This window comes from Labeo rohita, chromosome 11, assembly GCF_022985175.1.
Source record: "Labeo rohita strain BAU-BD-2019 chromosome 11, IGBB_LRoh.1.0, whole genome shotgun sequence".
In the NCBI taxonomy this organism is placed as follows: Eukaryota; Metazoa; Chordata; class Actinopteri; order Cypriniformes; family Cyprinidae; genus Labeo; species Labeo rohita.
The window spans coordinates 10,867,210-10,886,231 of record NC_066879.1 but is presented as its reverse complement, the minus strand read 5'-3'; the positions used below and the strand labels follow the sequence as shown (position 1 = coordinate 10,886,231).

Sequence of the window (19,022 nt, the reverse complement as noted above, 5' to 3'; positions counted from 1 at the left end):
TTTTTCTCTTCTCTTATGCTCTCTCATCTCTGAACTAAATGCAGAATTTAAGGGTACTGTGATGGGCTGGATGCGCAGGACATCATCCACAGCTCTATAATAAGCCAACAGAAGAAATGCGCATTAGACTGTCAATGTGCCGCAACTGTGAGGTCAAATCAGAGCAAGTGTGATAACGAACTTCAGTCTGCACGGTTTCTTGGGACTGATGTAAAAGATAAAACCATCTTTGGTGAAATAATGGGCTGAAGAAATAGTTCACCAAAAATGATAATTGTGTCATCATTTACTCTTTTGTTATCTTGATGCTGTGTAAAACTCGTATGACTTCTGAAAACTGTGCCAGTTACAATGAATGACATTTTTAATGCAATTACAATGAATGAAAACTGAATCTTTCAAGCTTCAAAAAGGACATAATTACCATAAAAGGCTCATGCAATTGCTCACGGACAGCAATTTAAGTTGTTATTCACAGATAATCCTACCATAGAGTACAAGTCCCATGAATGACTGCTATGATGCTTTCATGATAAGGTCAAGGCTTTATAATGAGTTGGCTTTGAGCAGCTTCAGCAGTATATAAAAGTGCAAATTCACACATTCTGAAACATCTACAAATCTAAGAAAGTAATCTGAATAGTGCAATGACAAACCACAGAAAACCCTCTAAAGAAAGAGTTCCTGACACACGGCCTAAAATTAACACTTGCCAAGCGGCATTGGCGAGTATATGTAACAGTGTCAGTCGGGTAAAACTTTTGCGATATATAACAATGCAATGTAGGGAAAACAACAGCCAGTTTTTAAAGAGATTCGCTGTTTCTGATGTAAGTGAATAGAATAAAATAATCTATCCCAAACACAAGATCATTGTGATTAGCTGTTCTGTCATAAGCAACAAGAGAGAATCAAACAATGGAAACGGGCTGATAAGGTCAAAGGCCAGCTTGTCCCTAGATACAGTTCTAATAACTTTTACGTTACCTGAGAAGATATTGCTGCTTCATTTCAGAAGAATAACTTTTCCCTTCTTTATTCTTCACAACCTGAGAATGTGGTGACACATACCTGGGGTTACGCCGCCTAAACGGTGCAGTGAAGTTAGTTCATAGTTTAGTTTGAATAGTTCGATAGTTTGAAAGGCTGCGCGTTTGGCAGTACACATACACTGAGCCGCTTCAGAAACCGCACCAGTATCGCTTCAATGAACGAAAACACACACAATTATGTCAAAATGCGCGTTTTTGGCGAGTTATCTCGTAAACGTATTCTTAAAGGAGTTATAAAGTTTTAAATGACCGTAAAGAGAAAATCAGATATGTGCCAGATCCGCATCATGTGCATCAGGTTTTAAAGAGACAGCGCTGCTTTTAAAGTAAAACCTAAGCTGCTGAAGTCTGTCATTGAGGTAAATCAAAGAACAAAAGAAAAAGAGAAATCATCACTCGTCTGCTCTAGTCGCTGAGTAACTTTTGTATCTTGAATAAATATTAATCTGTATAGTTTATGCATATACAATTTCTGTGAATATTGTTTTAAATTCACTTGAAGGAGAAGTCCACTTCCAGAACAACAATTCACAAATAATTTGCTCACCCCCTTGTCATCCAAGATGTTCATGTCTTTCTGTCTTCAGTCATAAAGAAATTATGGTTTTTGAGGAAAGCATTTCAGGATTTTTCTTCATATAATGAACTTGATTGGTGCCCCGATTTTGAACTTACAAAATGTAGTTTAAATGCAGCTTCAAACTCTAAACGATCCCAGCCAAGGAAGTAGGGTCTTATCTAGCAAAACAATCTTTGTCATTTTTTCAGAAAATAAAAATTTGTATACTTTAAGCACAAAAGCTTGTGTAGCACAGGCTCCGGGATGCGCGTTCACGACGCTACGTATTATTGAATCACGTCGAAAGGTCACGCAGAATGTAGGCGGAACTACAGTGTTTACAAAGCGAATGCGCAAAGACTAAGAAAGTGCAAGTAAGGCAAACGCTGTTTACAAACAAAAAGGTACAGCGATGTCGGACAATTCTGAAGTTGTAGGAGAAAATAAGATGGAGTTTTTCACCATACTCTACCTTTTTTTACCCAGAGTACACAGACGATGAACTCAGACGTGATTCGTAGTAGTGATGGGAAGTTCGGCTCATTTTACCGACTAGGACCATTGAGTCTTGTTCAGCAAAATGAACAAATCTTTTTTCAAGTCATTTCGTTCATGTTAGCAAAATATAATTAAAATGTTACGTGTTACTTTCCTAAAACATCTACTGCTTACACAAACATTGACTACACTACAAACAAGACTAAACTATAATCCTATAAAGAAACAGAAAAGATTAATTCATTGTTTACCTGGGTCTTTAGTCTATGATTAGCTCACCTCACCTCTTATGTGACAAGATTTCGGGTTTGAGTTGTTCGTTCATCACGTGACAGCCCCATAAGCTCAACCAATGCAGTGTGAGCCGGAAAAATAATTGATTAGTTCATCTCTCGAGTCTTCGGGGTTGAGTCATTCGTTCATCACGTGACAGCCCCATAAGATGAACGAACGACTCGAAAAACCTGAAGACTCAAAACAGGTGAACTAATTCCATTTCCACGAGCAACTGAACGAGTCACTCCGCGAGACAACTCGTTCTTCCCGAGTCACATTAAAGATTCTACATTCTACACGTGCTACATGAGCTTTTGTGCTCAAAGTATACAAATTTTTATTTTTCGAAAAAAAATGACTGATCGTTTTGCTAGATAAGACGCTTCTTCCTCGGCTGGGATCATTTAGAGCCCTTTGAAGCTGAATTTAAACTGCATTTTGGAAGTTCAAAATCGGGGCACCAATCAAGTTCTTTATATGAAGAAAAATCCTGAAATGCTTTCCTCAAAAACCATAATTTCTTTACGACTGAAAACAGAAAGACATGAACATCTTGGATGACAAGGGGGTGAGTAAATTATTTGTAAATTGTTGTTCTGGAAGTGGAGTTCTCCTTTAAATTAAAAGTTGTTATATATCCTAAAAGCCTAAAAATAAGAAATAATAGGTTTCAATTAAACTGTAAAGTTGAATGACTATAATTAATAGGTAAAACTGAACGAAAATGCATTTAATAGAGACACCAATAGCAGGACAAATTGAAAACATTGTTTAGTTTTCAATGTAGGGCTGCACGATTAATCGCACAATATTGTGAGGCGCACTTAGTCAATGAAGCCGGTACTTTGATTAGTAGTAAAGCTCCATCACGTGCGTTCAGCTGGAGCGGCAATTAATACACAGAGCCGTAAATCACTGACAAGCTACGCCAAATCGCGCTCATAATCGAACGAAATGACTCGAAAAAAGATTTGTTCATTTTGCTGAGCGCGATTTGGTGTAGCTTGTCAGTGATTTACGGCTCTGTGTATTAATTGCCTCTCCAGCTGAACGCACGTGATGGAGCTTTACTACTAATCAAAGTACCGGCTTCATTGACTAAGCACGCCTCACAATATCGTGCGATTAATCGTGCAGCCCTATTTCAATGTTTAGAGAATATTTTGGTAATAACTGCTTGTTTTTGCAAAAAGTGTTTCATGGCTGGTAAAAAAAAAAAAAAATTGGCCAGTAAATTTTATCACATCACCAGCCATTGGCAGGTGTTGCAAAAAGTTAGTTTTAGGCCCTGCCCTGACATACTGAATTGTCCTGAACCATAAGATCTGGACACAGGACAGTACAGCCATCTTCACACTGCTAAAATTACACAGAATTATGTCATTTCATTAAGGCATTTATGTGCACTGCACCGCATAAACTCAAAGCACCCTGCTGAACTCGTCAGCCATTATCTGGAACACAAACATGGCCTGTTCTGCATTTCATGTGCTGTCCAGTTCAGTGACTCATGAACAGTGTGTCTGTGTCCTGCAGGTGATTCATCTGAGAGTGACAGTCATATTACAGCAGATTGGCCCTGATGCACACATATGCTGCCAAACACCTGCGCTGGGTGACCACAGACATCAGTTACAGCACACGTCTCTGTAGAGTGCTAAGCAGCTGCCAGCGGATACTTACTGTTTCATGCAGGAGGCTGCAGATTATGCAGATACATTAAAACAAAAATTACACTTTTACAATTTTTTTTTATTTTTTCAAATTGCAAGTTGCAATTTAGGGTTCAAGAACAGTAGCGAAATGGACAACATTAGAACACAACTGTCAGGATGTGCATGTGGTGAATCTTAATCTAACACTTGCTGAGTTCTGAATATATTTCAGTTGTAGTACCCACCTGTGTTAGGGAAAGTTGCTTTTAAAGGCTCATGAAACCCCCCTGTTTCAGCACTGGCTAGTTCTCACCACAGTTTTGAAAAAATGCTGCAAAAGTGGGCGTGGTGCGCGGCGAGGCGGAGGCGGAAGAGGCGAGAGAGTCAACGTTAGGTGCAGACGGTTCAGACAGTTTCATTTCGCTCCCATTGAATTAACAACACAAATAAATGCACAGCCATTTGCACTCTACATCGAAAACATATATATGAATGCGCTGTTGCACCTCTATTAACTTTTTAAGGCGTATTTTGCCGCGTTTATAATCCTTTCGTTGGGAGTTGTAAAAACTGCTATTACACTCATTTTATGAATGAATCGCGTTTGTGCCAAACCCTTACAAAGCAAACAAAAACAAACACTCCTCTTCCATCCTTCAACGTTTCTCTCAGTTAATATACAGCAATCTAACAGTTTGAATCGTCTGTCATAGCAAATCAACACACGCTGTTGTGAATAATTAGGCGAAGCGTCTTCCCATAGGATAAGAACACGCAGCCTCATGAATAATTATGAGACACCGACGCGTCATCAATGTACTATAGTCCATTGCCACATCACAAACTGTGACGTCAGCACAATGCAGATTTTAAACCCGGAAGATGAAAATAGCGCAAAGAAGCTCAAAATTAACCCATTTTCTCCAACAGTTAAAATGAACGCATGCTAACATTCTCATCTATGATGTGCAACACAAACACCACTGATAAAATCTCAGAAAAAAAAGTAGTTTCATGACCCTTTAAAAGTAATGTACAGTATTACAATATTACGTTACGTTAAAAAAAATAATAATAATTGCTTTACTAGTTACTTCCTTGTTTGTTTTTAATATAAAAAAATCTATTTAAGGCAAATATAAAGCCCTTTCACATACTTAAATGAATTATTAATAAACTACTGTTGTCTGAGCCAGTGTCGCAAAGATGACGATCCTGACTCGCCATTTGCTCACTGGATGCGCCTTTAGAGTGAAATGCATTTTATAATGAAAGAGTTTTGTTTTCGATTTGAATTTTTTTTTCTTTTTTAAACTAGTGAAGTTAAAATTTAAAGCTTTCTATAGATATATTTATCCGGACTGTAAGGCAAGTATTCGCTGAGTTTCGTTTCATTTTTGTGCCGTGCTCCTGTTCGACACAGAGACATCTTGTTTGTTTTCTTTATTTTTACAAAAGCACAACATTTTGTTGATATTGTGAGTGCACATAAATAAAATTAGACCCTTTACAGTTCCGGATGATATATTACGCTTACCTTTATGAACAAGGATTACGGCGTATTTAAATTTTTCTGCAAGATTGCGCTGGTGCCTCCATGTCTTGCAAAGCGCATTTAGCTTCCACTCTCCAACAAACAAGTGTATGCGCATAATAGCGTGCATTTATCCAAGTTAAACCTTTAAAATAACATTGTGATATGCTTGAAGATTTTATTTTAGGCAAGTCGTGATGATCTGAGAAGGCAAACTGATCAAACACAGGCTGTGACCAACTCACTGCCTGCCTCTTGCCGCTTGGTCATTACTTTAAAAAGCAAAACGCTTAATTTAACAACCCAAAAATGTTCCAAACATATTTCTAAATTAACTTTATAAAGAAACAAAAAGAAATATAATCACGTTCCTATTAAAAAACAAAACTGAGCTATTTCAGTGATGCAAGAGTGTAGGCTAATGGGAAAGAGAGAGAAAAGACTCGGGTTCCAGTCGGACTCGGGCAGGTAATCGGACAAGGGTTGGGCAAAGTTGTTACGAATTTATGCAACAAATGTTTGTTTAATATTTACTGTTGTTATTTTGGCTACTTTCTTATTTAACTGTATAATTTCTTTGACATTTACTTTAGTGTTTTGTAGGATGAAATAGACATGCACGATTGTTATGTTTCAAAATATACCGTGCCACCGACGGTAGTTGGTCCATTACCAGCGTGGTGGAAAAAATCTGCCAGCTCTATGAATAAGCCTCAGGCTGAAGGAAATGTAAATTCATGTCTGTACAGTAAAACAAACCTTTCAGCTATGCTGCCATTCTGGATTTAGGGCCCTATGATTTCCACAATGCAGAAAACATGGATGGAATTGCAGAATCCAGTCATATAAAAATGGAATTTACTGTATAACATGGAATTTCAATCAATCAAAAGTAGGTCAGTTCACTTCAATCAAAATAAGGCTAGTGTCTGAATATTAAGCTGCAAAAATGCTATTTATATAGGAATCCTGCATGTTCTGTGTGTCTCTGTGTGAATGAATGGTGTAGACGTGCGGTTTCATTTACTGTACACATACTGGCTACGTTCACATGCACAATTTTTGGTTCAACTGGACTGAATTCATTCCGATTGATGAATCTGAATGTAGTGTTTACATGAACGCTACATAAAGCGATCGGGTTGTTGTGCGTGTTTATGTCACAAGCTTCAAATCAGAATAGATTTTTTTTTTTTTTCCACATGCGCACACTGCACAAATATATAGTTTCTCTCCCACACTTTTTCTTTATTTGCTTTTAACAGCAGAATTAATATTTATTCATTTCTGAATAAATATACATAAACCGCTGTGTTGTGCTTCTCATATATATCACGCCGTAAAATGCCCCTCCCTGCACCTAAAACGGGTTGTCTGTGGATGAGAATCTGAAACAAGAACTGGTGGGAGGTTGTCATGCTCCACTTCACAGTTTTATAATAACAGGACACGCATTTATACAACACTTTATTCAAAAGGAAGAAGCACTCGTTCCGCGCGTCCTGCATCATTATGCTATTTTTGCGTCACTGCCATGTGCAGTCCTTTCAGTTTCGGTTTTCAATCCGATCAAGTGTTTACATGCACTCTCAATCATAATATAACAGGAATAAACCACCCCCTTCAATCCGATTAAAATTTCATTCCAATCGAGCTCAATCAGATTGATTAAGGTGTTTAAATGAAGGCTTTTCAGTCCGATTGAGCGGTCAATCCGATTGCAAATGGATTATTTGGTTGCATGTAAACGTAGCCACTGAAACGCGTCATGCTTGCTGTGTTTTCAGCCTCTGACGCCTTGTATGAGTATATAAACATAATCTCTAGAACTGCTCTGAGAGTCACTTCGTGAGCATTTTACCATTTTGTTTGCCAAAAAATAGCATCATATATACAAACAGAAACAAAAAAGTCTTCACAGGAACCTGTCGAAATAAAAGTTCTGTTGAACTTAAAGGAGAACTTTACTTCCAGAACAACGATTTACAGATAATTTATTGATAATTTACTCACCCCCTTGTCATCCAAGATGTTCATGTCTTTCTGTCTTCAGTCGTAAAGAAATTATGGTTTTTGAGAAAACATTTCAGGATTTTTCTTCATATAATGGGCCTGATTGGTACCCTGATTTTGAACTTCCAAAATGTAGTTTAAATGCAGCTTCAAAGGGCTCTAAACAATCCCAGCCGAGGAAGAAGGATCTTATCTAGCAAAACGATCGGCCATTTTTTTAGAAAAATAAAAATTTGTATACTTTTTAAGCACAAAAGCTCGTGTAGCACAGGCTCTAGGATGCGCGTTCACAATGCTACGAATTAGTGATGGGTCGTTCTTGAACGAATCTTTAATGTGATTCGGGAAGAACAAGTCGTCTCGGGGAGTGATTCGTTCAGTCACGCATGCGCAACATCCGATTAGGGTCTGTACTGGAATTAATTCACCTGTTTTGAGGCTTCAGGTTTTTCAAGTCGTTCGTTCATCTTATGGGGTTGTCACATGATGAACGAATGACTCGAACCCGAAGACTCGAGAGATGAACTAAGCAATTTTAACGGCTCACACTGCATTGGTTGAGCTTATGGGGCTGTCACGTGATGAACGAACGACTCAAACCTGAAAACTTGTCAGATAAGAGGTGAGGTGAGCTAATCATAGACTAAAGACCCAGGAAAACAATGAATTAATATTTTCTGTTTCTTATAGCATTATAGTTTTGTCTTGTTTGTAGTGTAATCAACTTTGTGTAAGCAGTAAATGTGTTAGGGAAGTAACACGTAACATTTTAATTATATTTTGCTATAAAAATGAACGAAATGAACAAAATGACTCGAAAAGAGATTCGTTTATTTTGCTGAGATTTGTTAATTTTGCATTTCAGACACAAAGTCTGAGTCGGTAAAATGATCCAAACTTCCCATCACTACTACGAATCACGTCTAAGTTCATCGTCTGTGTACTCCGGCTCAAAAAGGTAGAGAATGGCGGAAAACTCCATCTTATTTTGTCCTACAACTTCAAAATCGTCCAACATCGTTGTACCTTTTTGTTTGTAAACCGCGTTTGACTTACTTGCACTTTCTTAGTCTTTGCGCGTCCGCTTTGTAAACACTGGGTCTGTAGTTCTGCCTACATTCGGCATGACCTTTCAACATGATTCAATAATAGGTGAACGATCGTTTGACAGATCATTTCGCTAGATAAGACCCTTGTTCCTCGGCTGGGATCGTTCAGAACCCTTGGAAGCTGCGTTTAAACTACATTTTGGAAGTTCAAAATCAGGGCACCAATCAAGTACAATATATGAAGAAAACATCCTGAAATGCTTTCCTCAAAAACCATCATTTCTTTACGACTGAAAACAGAAAGACATGAACATCTTGGATGACAAGGGGGTAAGTAAATTATTTGTGAATTGTTGTTCTGAAGTGGACTTCTCCTTTAAAGAAACTGACAGAAATACATTACCTAAAGTAATGATAGCACTACTAGTAATAAAATTATTATCAAAAACATAATTTTTTTAAGGAATATTTATCAGAAGAAAAAAAATTACCAGAATTTATTTACCAGAAAAAAAAAAAAGATAAAAATAATAATAATAATAAATTAATAAATTAAATAGTTTGGTTGTTGGTGGGTGTTGGGGTGGGGTTTATGTAAATTTCAGGGTTTGTGATGTCACCAACCCAGGAAGTAGCTTGTTGTAGTCCCTACCAGCCATATTTGTAAGCATTAAACTGCCATAATTTAAAAAAAAGGCAGTATCTCCGTTTGCATTGAACTTTCAGTGTCGTAACTATGCAGATATTGTTTATGCTCAAACAGCAACATTACACACTAATTCAATTAAACCCCTTTAATTTGGATCATTAAGGGACATCAGCAAAGCCACTGGTTAACAAAATGGGATTATAACACAAAGGATATTTGTGTTTTTTAACATTTAGGTTTCTTTTATATTCTGAGATTGCTGCCAAGTATGTTCACATTTAGTCTAGAGCTACAGTAATCATCATGTCCACACAGCGCACACAACATCTCTGCATTACTTTACTGTGTTACTTTACTAATTACTTGAAAGAAAAAAAAGAAAGTAATCTAATTACATAACTTGTGTTACTTTGAATGCGTCATCACCAAAGCGGGTGCTCATTATAGGAGGAATTGGATGAAACTTGTTGTGCATCCTCCAAATATCCTCTTATGAAAGTGTACTATGAAACTTGGCATTCAGGAGATACAGGCTAATTAGTCAACATGAATCCTTTCAGCCAAAAGATCTGACAGACAAACTTTTTGAAAAGCTTTTTGTCGGGATGGACTGTAGATTAAATTTGCTTTGCATTTGTCTGATGAATCTGAATTCAAGTGCATATAATTTACAACAAAATCAATGTTGTTTCTCTAGTCTGGCAAGGCTCCATTAGGTTAGGGTTAGGTTGTGTCTAAACTGCAAATCATTTTGCATACAAGGCTATATTATTATAGTTAAATAAGTTTAATTAAAATACATGTCCATGTGGTGAATTTCTGCTACCTTCAACATGCACTTGCTGAGTTATGAACGTTATTTCAGTTATAGTGACCACTATAGGTGGGACTGGATGAAACTTGGTGCGTATACTCAAAATATTCTCCGTTTAAAGTGTCCCACTTGTCATGCACACTAAACTTTTGCATTCATGCGATACAGGCTAATTAGTCAACAAGAATCAGTGGCTTCTTTCTGCAAAAAATCTGACAGAACTATTTGAAAAGCTTTCTGGTTCTGTCAGGATGAACTACAGATGAAAACTGGAAAGAAAATGGAATTCAGATCAATGGATGAGTTTGTAAATGTAACTTTTTCAAAAAAAAAAAAAAGCAAAATGGTGAAAAATTACAGAGAAACTAAAGACAACAATATTCAAAACATAAATAAGAAAATCAGAACAAAAACATGAGGCTTTCCGCACCTTCACAGCACATATCTCGAATCAGATCCCACGTAAGGAATTTAACGAGTCACTCAAAACGAACTCAAATGACTTTGAAACTGCATCTGAGAAACAAAGCTCTTACTATGCAGTTCTGACAAAGCACCATATCACACATCATCAAGAGACTGAAGATCCTATTAAAATGTATGAGAAAACACCAACCAGACTTTGATGAGAGAGCTTGTCCAGTCATGCATTATACAAGAGCCGTAAATATGTGCGACTGATCAGCATGCAGGTCACATACAGGTAAAGAGATGCCAGATTCACTGTACCAGTAGCATTTGCTGTTGTTGTCCAATAGTTTCTCCACCATGTGTTCCACCCTCACAAACCAGCTGGGCACTGCTTTATAGATCAGCGGCGTGTCCGACCTGTGAATGAAAGATTTTATTTTAGTATTTAAAGATGAAGTTGTATAAAGTTAAAATGTCTCCTATGCCAGCTTCATATGGCAGGACTACCAATCAATGGCAGATGGGAAGGTGGTAAGACTGGAAAGTGCTCTTGAAGTAAAAATCAATCATTTTTATATACAGAGAAACTGTTTCAGTAATAATATCAACAAAATTTGGAAATTCTTTATTATAATTATGGTCATATGATAAATTGCTTGTGCTTTTTAAATTGCTTCCAAAACGCAAAATAAATACTATTTCATGTGTTCCACAGTAATAATTAATGACTAAGCAAATTGCTGATTTAATTACTTCACCTGCAATATTACAGTAGTCTTTCAGTATCTTTTCTTTCCATTTTCATATACTTTTTTTGTGACTAATGGCAGTTTGTAATTTGATTACAAGTGCCTACAAAGAAAATAAATGAGAGATAAATTGGCAGAAGCTCAAAAAGTGAACTCTTTGTTTGTTCTTAAACAGTAATTGCTTGTGACTTCCACTTAACTAAAAGTGCATTTGTTTATATGTTGGGCGCTTTCCAGTAATAAGCAAAACTAGCACACAATGAACTGGATCAGTCATGTCTGACCGCAAGCTAATCGGTTGACATACTTCAATATTAGCAACAACACCAAATGGAGATATCAGATTTATGCATCCCAAATTATTTTGAAAATACAAAGATTTTTTTGACTATTCTGGCCATTAATGCAATGATCAATCAACAGCTTTTAACTGACTATTTAGGTTTTCCCTTGAGTTTGAGGTTACATTATGCTAACCAGACAATCAATGAAAACTAGATCTTTTGTTGGTGTTGACCTTTTGCTAAACAATAACTTAAAGTGAACCAGTCCTGCCCTCTTTGCTGGTTTCTCCATCATGCTCGGTTGTTGTTTGTTGGTAGCATATAGACACTACAGTCTATGATTACCGATGAGCATCATGTCTGACCTCTGTAAAACTTGCATTAGCATTCTGAATTTCTACTGATCGACCATCAGTATCTGCTGTGCGTTTGCACTGGCGATCCCCTTCAATATCCATAATGTTCATCCCCAGCAGTGCCGGGACAGGCAGAGCTCATACGAGTCAATAGGAGAGTGATTTATTGATGGGATAAGCGTTACATGAGTTTCTCTTCGCCAGAAGGGTTAATGAGGCTGGAGGTCTGTGTAGCAGCGTTGTGCGCTGTGACCTCTGCCGGCACACTCACTCTCATGCTGAAGCAGCAGGGCAGATATTGAGCTCCGTATGCTAATGTTCCTGCCCCGCGACGCCCCTCTCAATAGGCCACGATATCGACTGAACTCTGCCCCGTCCAGCAGAGGTCACAGAGTTGTGTGTGCCACTGTTTTGTAAAGGCTTTTGGAGACTAGTTTTTTAACCAGCAGAAACAAACAGCTGATGGTGGACAAGTAAATATGGTAAGTAATCGAGGTATGTTTTAAACAATAATACTGAAACACACCAACTCATTAAACTAACCTTGTGTGATTTTATAAATAATCGAAGGTTCAAACGACACCTTTTTTTAGTTTATTTATTCATATTGTGTCTAAGCTGATGTGAGCAGAGTAAAAGTGTAGACACTAGGGCCGGGCGAAAAAAATCAATCAATTATCACAATACATCTCAAATCTTTATTTCTTTCAAGTTTAATGTTTGCTTTTTGCTCCTAAATGAAAGTTGAAGAAACCAGACCACTAATTGTGGTTTTAAACTACTCTTTAAGGTCAGAACATGAGAAACACTTCACGTTTTTAAATTCTTCACACTTTTTTTTGTCGTTTTTCCTTAACAAATTAAATATCTAAACAGATAAAATGTATGTCTTAGTTTCTGCATGTCTAGTAAGTGATATTGTTTCAAATTTCAGTTCCAGACTTTGATGATGTGTATCTTCAGCAGTTTGCGATGCAGGTTGCAATATTAATAAAAAAAAAAAAAAAAAAAACGCACATGTAAAAAATGCACATGTAACAGTAGGTTGAGATGACAGAAGTAGCTTGATCTTCTGAGGGCAGTGGTGTGTGGGAGTATTCAAAATATACATAATTTAATCATAAAATTACTATTGTTTGCATTAATTAGTGTAGTTACTAATAATATTACGTGTTTATTTCTTGTATATTTCATGTTTACACAGATTTAACAGTAAAGCACTAAGCTTGAGTTGCGAAGCATACGAAATGTAATTTTACTAACAACAGTAACATGCAAAATCAGATTTTTGTATAGAAAACGAATGTATTCTACTCTTGCACCATTATTCTTCTATAGTATTATATGGATCAGGCCGACAACTTCAGTGATTATGTGAGATTTAGTTGCAAATTAAAGAAAAGTTTGTTTTTTAAGGCATTTTGTGACTTTTCTTACTTTACACACAAAAAAAAGTGCACACGTCTGACAAAACCTGATTTCTTGATGATTTGATTTTTTATAACAGTGATTTTATAATTTAAAAATATAAAGCAAAAAGCAGAAATGAATGACTAACAAGAGAGTAAGTGCTCCTCTGCTGCCTTCTACTGGTTATAATAGTGATTTGATGTATTTTTTAAGTTTTAAGCATTTCCTGACGTATTTCAGTGTTGTTTATAACAGGATTCTGGGCAGAATTTGAATGTTTCTCAATAGATCTCGCAGCACTGTGCAGTTTCGCGAAATCAACTTTGGTTCCCAATTAAAGCTGTTCTGAGCTCAGACAAGTTTGTTTGCGTTGCGGTCCGAGTTGATAAAACAGCTTTTGTTACACTTTTGTTTCATTGCCGTTTGATATTTCTCATATGCAACAGAAATGACAGTGCTTATGAGTTAAACAACACTGTGGTTGCACCAGTGCGACCGCTAACAAAATTTAGTTGCACCGGCAGAATAAATGGTTGCAAAACGCAACAATTTGGTCACAGTCTGGTCACTAGCCCTGACCTTATACCACAAAATCAGTCATAAGGGTCAATTTTTTTAAATTGAGATTATCTGAAAGCTGGTAAATAAGATTTCCATTGATGTATGGATTACATTATAAACAAACACTTTTGTTTTTGCCCCCATTTTTCATGAGCTGAACTTAAAGATCTAAAACTTTTTCTATGTACACAAAAGGCCTATTTCTCTCAAACATTGTTCACAAATCTGTCTAAATCTGTGTTAGTGAGCACTTCTCCTTTGCCGAGATAATCCATCCACCTCACAGGTGTGGCATATCAAGATGCGGATTAGACAGAAGGATTATTGTACAGGTGTGCTTTAGGCTGGCCACAATAAAAGGCCACTCTAAAATGTGCACACAGCACAATGCCGCAGATGTCGCATGTTTTGAGGGAGCGTGCAATTGGCATGCTGACTGCAGGAATGTCCACCAGAGCTGTTGCTCGTGAATTGAATGTTCATTTCTCTACCATAAGCCGTCTCCAAATGCGTTTCAGAGAATTTGGCAGTACATCCAACTGGCCTCACAACTGCAGGCCACGTGTAACCACACCAGCCCAGGATCTCCACATCCAGCATCTTCACTTCCAAGATCGTCTGAGACCAGCCACCCGGACAGCTGCTGCAACAATCGGTTTGCATAACCAGAGAATTTCTACACAAACTGTCAGAAACCGTCTCAGGGAAGCTCATCTGCATGCTTGTCGTCCTCATCAGGGTCTCGACTTGACTGCAGTTCGTCGTTGTAACCGACTTGAGTGGGCAAATGCTGACATTCGATGGCGTCTGGTACTTTGGAGAGGTGTTCTCTTCATGGATGAATCCCGGATTTCACTGTACAGGGCAGATGGCAGACAGCGTGTATGGCGTTGCGTGGGTGAGCGGTTTGCTGATGTCAACGTTGTGGATCGAGTGGCCCATGGTGGTGGTGGGGTTATGGTATGGGCAGGCGTATGTTATGGACAACGAACACAGGTGTATTTTATTGATGGCATTTTGAATGCACAGAGATACGTGACGAGATCCTGAGGCCCATTGTTGTGCCATTCATCCACGACCATCACCTCATGTTGCAGCATGATAATGCACGGCCCCATGTTGCAAGGATCTGTACACAATTCCTGAAAGCTGAAAACATCCCAGTTCTTGCATGGCCAGCATACTCACCGGGCATGTCACCATTAAGCATGTTTGGGATGCTCTGGATCGCGTATACGACTGCAACTTCGCACAGCCATTGAAGAGGAGTGGTCCAACATTCCACAGGCCACAATCAACAACCTGATCAACTCTATGCGAAGGAGATGTGTTGCACTGCGTGAGACAAATGGTAGTCACACCAGATACTGACTGGTTTTCGAACCCCCCGGACCCCTCCCAATACAGTAAAACTGCACATTTTAGAGTGGCCTTTTATTGTGGCCAGCCTAACTCACACCTGTGCAATAATAATGCTGTCTAACCAGCATCTTGATATGCCACACCTGTTAGTGTTACTACACTAAATCCATTGTAAATGATGCCGATTTGTAGATTGAAAAGCATTCTGACTATGATAGCGCACAGTGTTTCTCATGTTTGTCAGCACTGTTTCATCTGACTTTAAACTAGTTTAAATCATAGTCATTTGTGTTCTTCACTGAATTCAAGTGCTTCACACTGGATCTCACAGTGCTATTTAGTAGTCGCATGACCACGACTCAAGTAAACACATCTGGTCTAGTAAGTTCACACTGCGCTACCGTTTGGTCTTTGAGCCGAGCAGATAAACGATCCGTTTGCCATAGTTCAAATGAATAGCGCAGTTACGTTCCCTTTTTGGCATATGAATGTTATAGCGAATATCTATCACACTTTTTTTTTCATTTTATTGAGGTGAATAACTATCTTTTTATCAGCCAGCCCTAGTAGACCCACTAACAAAAAATGCACAGAGAAGTCACTTTCAAAACAACTAGCTTTCTGTTGGATTACAAACACGACTGTATTTTACCTGCAAAAAGTTGCAGAACAATGGTAAATGTGACAGCACATTAAATTGAGTTAAATAGCAGAGTAAATGAAAGCATACTACACTCACCTCCAGCAGAAAGGGTAGCTGTGTTTGAACGAGCTGGAGCTCACCAGACGCCCATTTTCCTTCAGCCATTTGATAATGTTTTTGTCTGCATCCTGAAAGCATTGAGGACAGACAGAACAAAGTCTCAGAGCGTGCAGTGAATAAAAGCAGATAAAGTGAGACTATTTAAGAATAAAGCATTTCTGTGGCTGCAGAGCTGGCGTCGAGCCCCGCTGCAGATACAGGCCTTTTTTTACGGCTTTATCTGCAGCAGGGCTAGACGCCAGCTCTGGAGTTATAGAAATGTATGAAACGTCTGGTCTCTTTGAGGCCGGTCACATCCCTATGCTCATACAGTTGGCTGCACTTTCCATTGACTGCCTTTCAACAAAAGTCATATTAATTCACTTTAATGGAAACGTGTCCAGTGTGTCCTTGTAGCAGAGCAGGCTGAATTGGCTTCCTGTCTTATGCATAATCGATTTTAGGAACCTTTTCTTAACCTGTGAGGCCTTATGAAGGGTATCTATATTCCTCCTGGAGAAAGCTTTAACTTGTGAGCTCCTCCATTAAACCACACCAGTGTTTACAAGACTAACAACCAGCAATGCTTTTCATCCAACTATCAGTAAATCAGCGCATTCCATGAAGAGTTCAAGCTGAAGTCCCTTTGAAAAGCATTACAAGCACCTACCTACTTAAGTAGGTCATTTTGTTTGCACCAAATGTCTGCATTATGCATTCGTAATTATTGCAAATTATAAAAGTCTGTGTATCTTTATACAAATTTTGATGTAAGCTGTATCCATCAGGTTCAACCATTCAACCCTGTTACCAAACTTATTCATTAGAAAAACCAATAACTGTCGGTGGCGATAGCCTCGTGGACAGGGCGTCGACATGTGGCGCAGTTGCGCTTTGGGTGTCCCGAGTTCGAATCCCATCTTGTGTACCTTTCCCGAATCTGTCTCCCTCTCTCCCACTTGCTTCCTGTCATATTTCAACTGTCCTATCACAAAAAATAAATAAATAAAAACTTAAAATGAAAAAAAAAAAAAAACACTATCTAACTATACTAGCATTAAACAAACAACTTCATCACAATGAAACGAAACAATATTGATTCTTAAATCCAGAAAAAATAAAAAAAAAAAAAAATCGACTGGTCTAGCCCATTTTCAGAAAGACGTCAATTTAACAGTTCGTAAACAATATCACGTAATGTCACAATTACCTCAGAAAAAAAAAAAAACTATTTGGTGACAAACTCTTTAGATAGCTAGGAAAAATTAAGGTTAATTTTGCTAAACATATGCACCATATAACATTCATTATAATTTTTTACTGTTCTTCAATATTTAATTTGTTTAAATGAATCTGTGAAGTTTTTTTTTTTTTTTTTTTAATGACAGCCACCATTTAAAAATTTCTATTTTACCATTTAACATGGGCTCTAGGCTTACTTTTCTTTTCAAAAGATTCATGAGCACCTTCTGTTTAATAATCAAAAATTTGGATAAAAAATTTGCCTTCCCATTACGAGGTGATATCTGACTCCTTAAAGTGATTTACAGGGACTTTTTTTTTTAACCTTTGTAATGCCATTTTTTTAAATTTTATTAAAAGTATGTCATCTTTTGTCAAATTCAAAAAATATATATATTTATAAGCTTTTTAGAATTTCTAATTAGAATAATAACAAGAAGAATAAGAAGAATGAGTTACCAATCATATGAAATCAGTATTAGCAAGATTAATTTGTACTACAGAGGTAACAAAATTGGAAACAAAAATGGCTTGAAGGTGTATTTTTGAGATTTTTAACAAAGCTCAAAGGTGGCATAAGAATATTTTACATATATTTTTGAATACAGAAATATTAAGTGATTTAAATAACTGAAATTATACTGTAAAAATTAAACTAAAACTGCCAGTAGGTGGTGGCAAGTAACTTGAATTTTTTTTTTTTTTTTTGCCTTTATTGTATAGAATAGATCAGATATGACAGGAAGCAGAGTGGGAGACAGGGGGGTGGGATCGGGAAAGGTCCTACAGTCGGGATTCGAACACGGGACACCCGTAGCGCAAAGGCGCTGCATGTCAGCACGCTGCCCACAAAGTCACTTGATTTTAATCACTGAATCATTCATTCAGTTGATTCGTTCAAAAGGCTGATTCATTCAGGAATGAAGCAAGTGACTGTCTTTATGAATGGTTAATCATGAATCACTGACTCACTGGATTTGTTAAAAAACCCACGTTTATTCATAAACAAAACACTGCTGTGTTTGCTTTTAGAGATGTGCAGCTGCTCAGCTGTGACTGTTTGAAACTATTTGATAAAATAAGAGCAAAATTAAATAATAGTGTTATAGTCAATGTAAGTCACTTAATATAAACTTCTTGTTTAATGAACTGTTGTATTAAATCAGTATCACAGTATCACAGTATCACATTTGCCATGGTTTACAGTGAATTTATAACAGCTTTGCGTCGTGCCTAACAATGCCCCTGTTATAAATTCACTGTAAACCATGGCTTCTTGGGGCTTATTGCTTTATTAACATTGTGTTCAAGAAATCCCTTGAGCGCAAACACAAATATCCTAATCAAGTCAGTCGCACTGGTGCTCCTAAATATTTTTTCATAGTCGCACACAGTAGTTTTCAGTCACAACTGTGACTGAAATGGTCGCACTGTAGAGCCCTGATTTAAACTTTATTATTATAAAAACTTCATTGAGTGTAATTTAAGAGTTTGTATACAAATCAGTTAATTTAACTTTCAATGTTATAGTAATGTAGTACCAGCTGACTCATGTATATTTTACAGCATTAGTTGAGATATTTTTTTTTCCCTTGAGAAAATTTGCCAAGTACTGTACCTGATATAAATTCAAACTAATTGATAGCAAACATAATTAAATCGAATTGCAAGCCTGTGACTGAAAATCAAATAAAATCGTGAAATGTGTGTCAAAACCCAGCCAGGCTGTTTTTTGGAATAAACAATATAACAAATAGTGTCGTTTGGCTTATATTTATGTTATTATTTTGCACCCTGCTGTGCTGT

General features: G+C 37.3%; 1 protein-coding gene across 2 annotated transcripts in view; it reads right to left on the bottom strand.

The window, feature by feature from the left end:
* The window catches only part of iars1 (isoleucyl-tRNA synthetase 1), a 95,176-nt gene that overhangs the window by 50,120 nt on the left and 26,034 nt on the right, over positions 1 to 19,022 (bottom strand). For both annotated transcript variants that reach the window (XM_051122568.1, XM_051122569.1), the window contains exons 12-13: positions 15,972 to 16,063; positions 10,829 to 10,927 (exon numbers count right to left, since the gene is read on the bottom strand). In XM_051122568.1, coding sequence (XP_050978525.1) covers positions 10,829 to 10,927; positions 15,972 to 16,063 — 191 coding nt within the window. The remainder of the gene's footprint in view (positions 1 to 10,828; positions 10,928 to 15,971; positions 16,064 to 19,022) is intronic.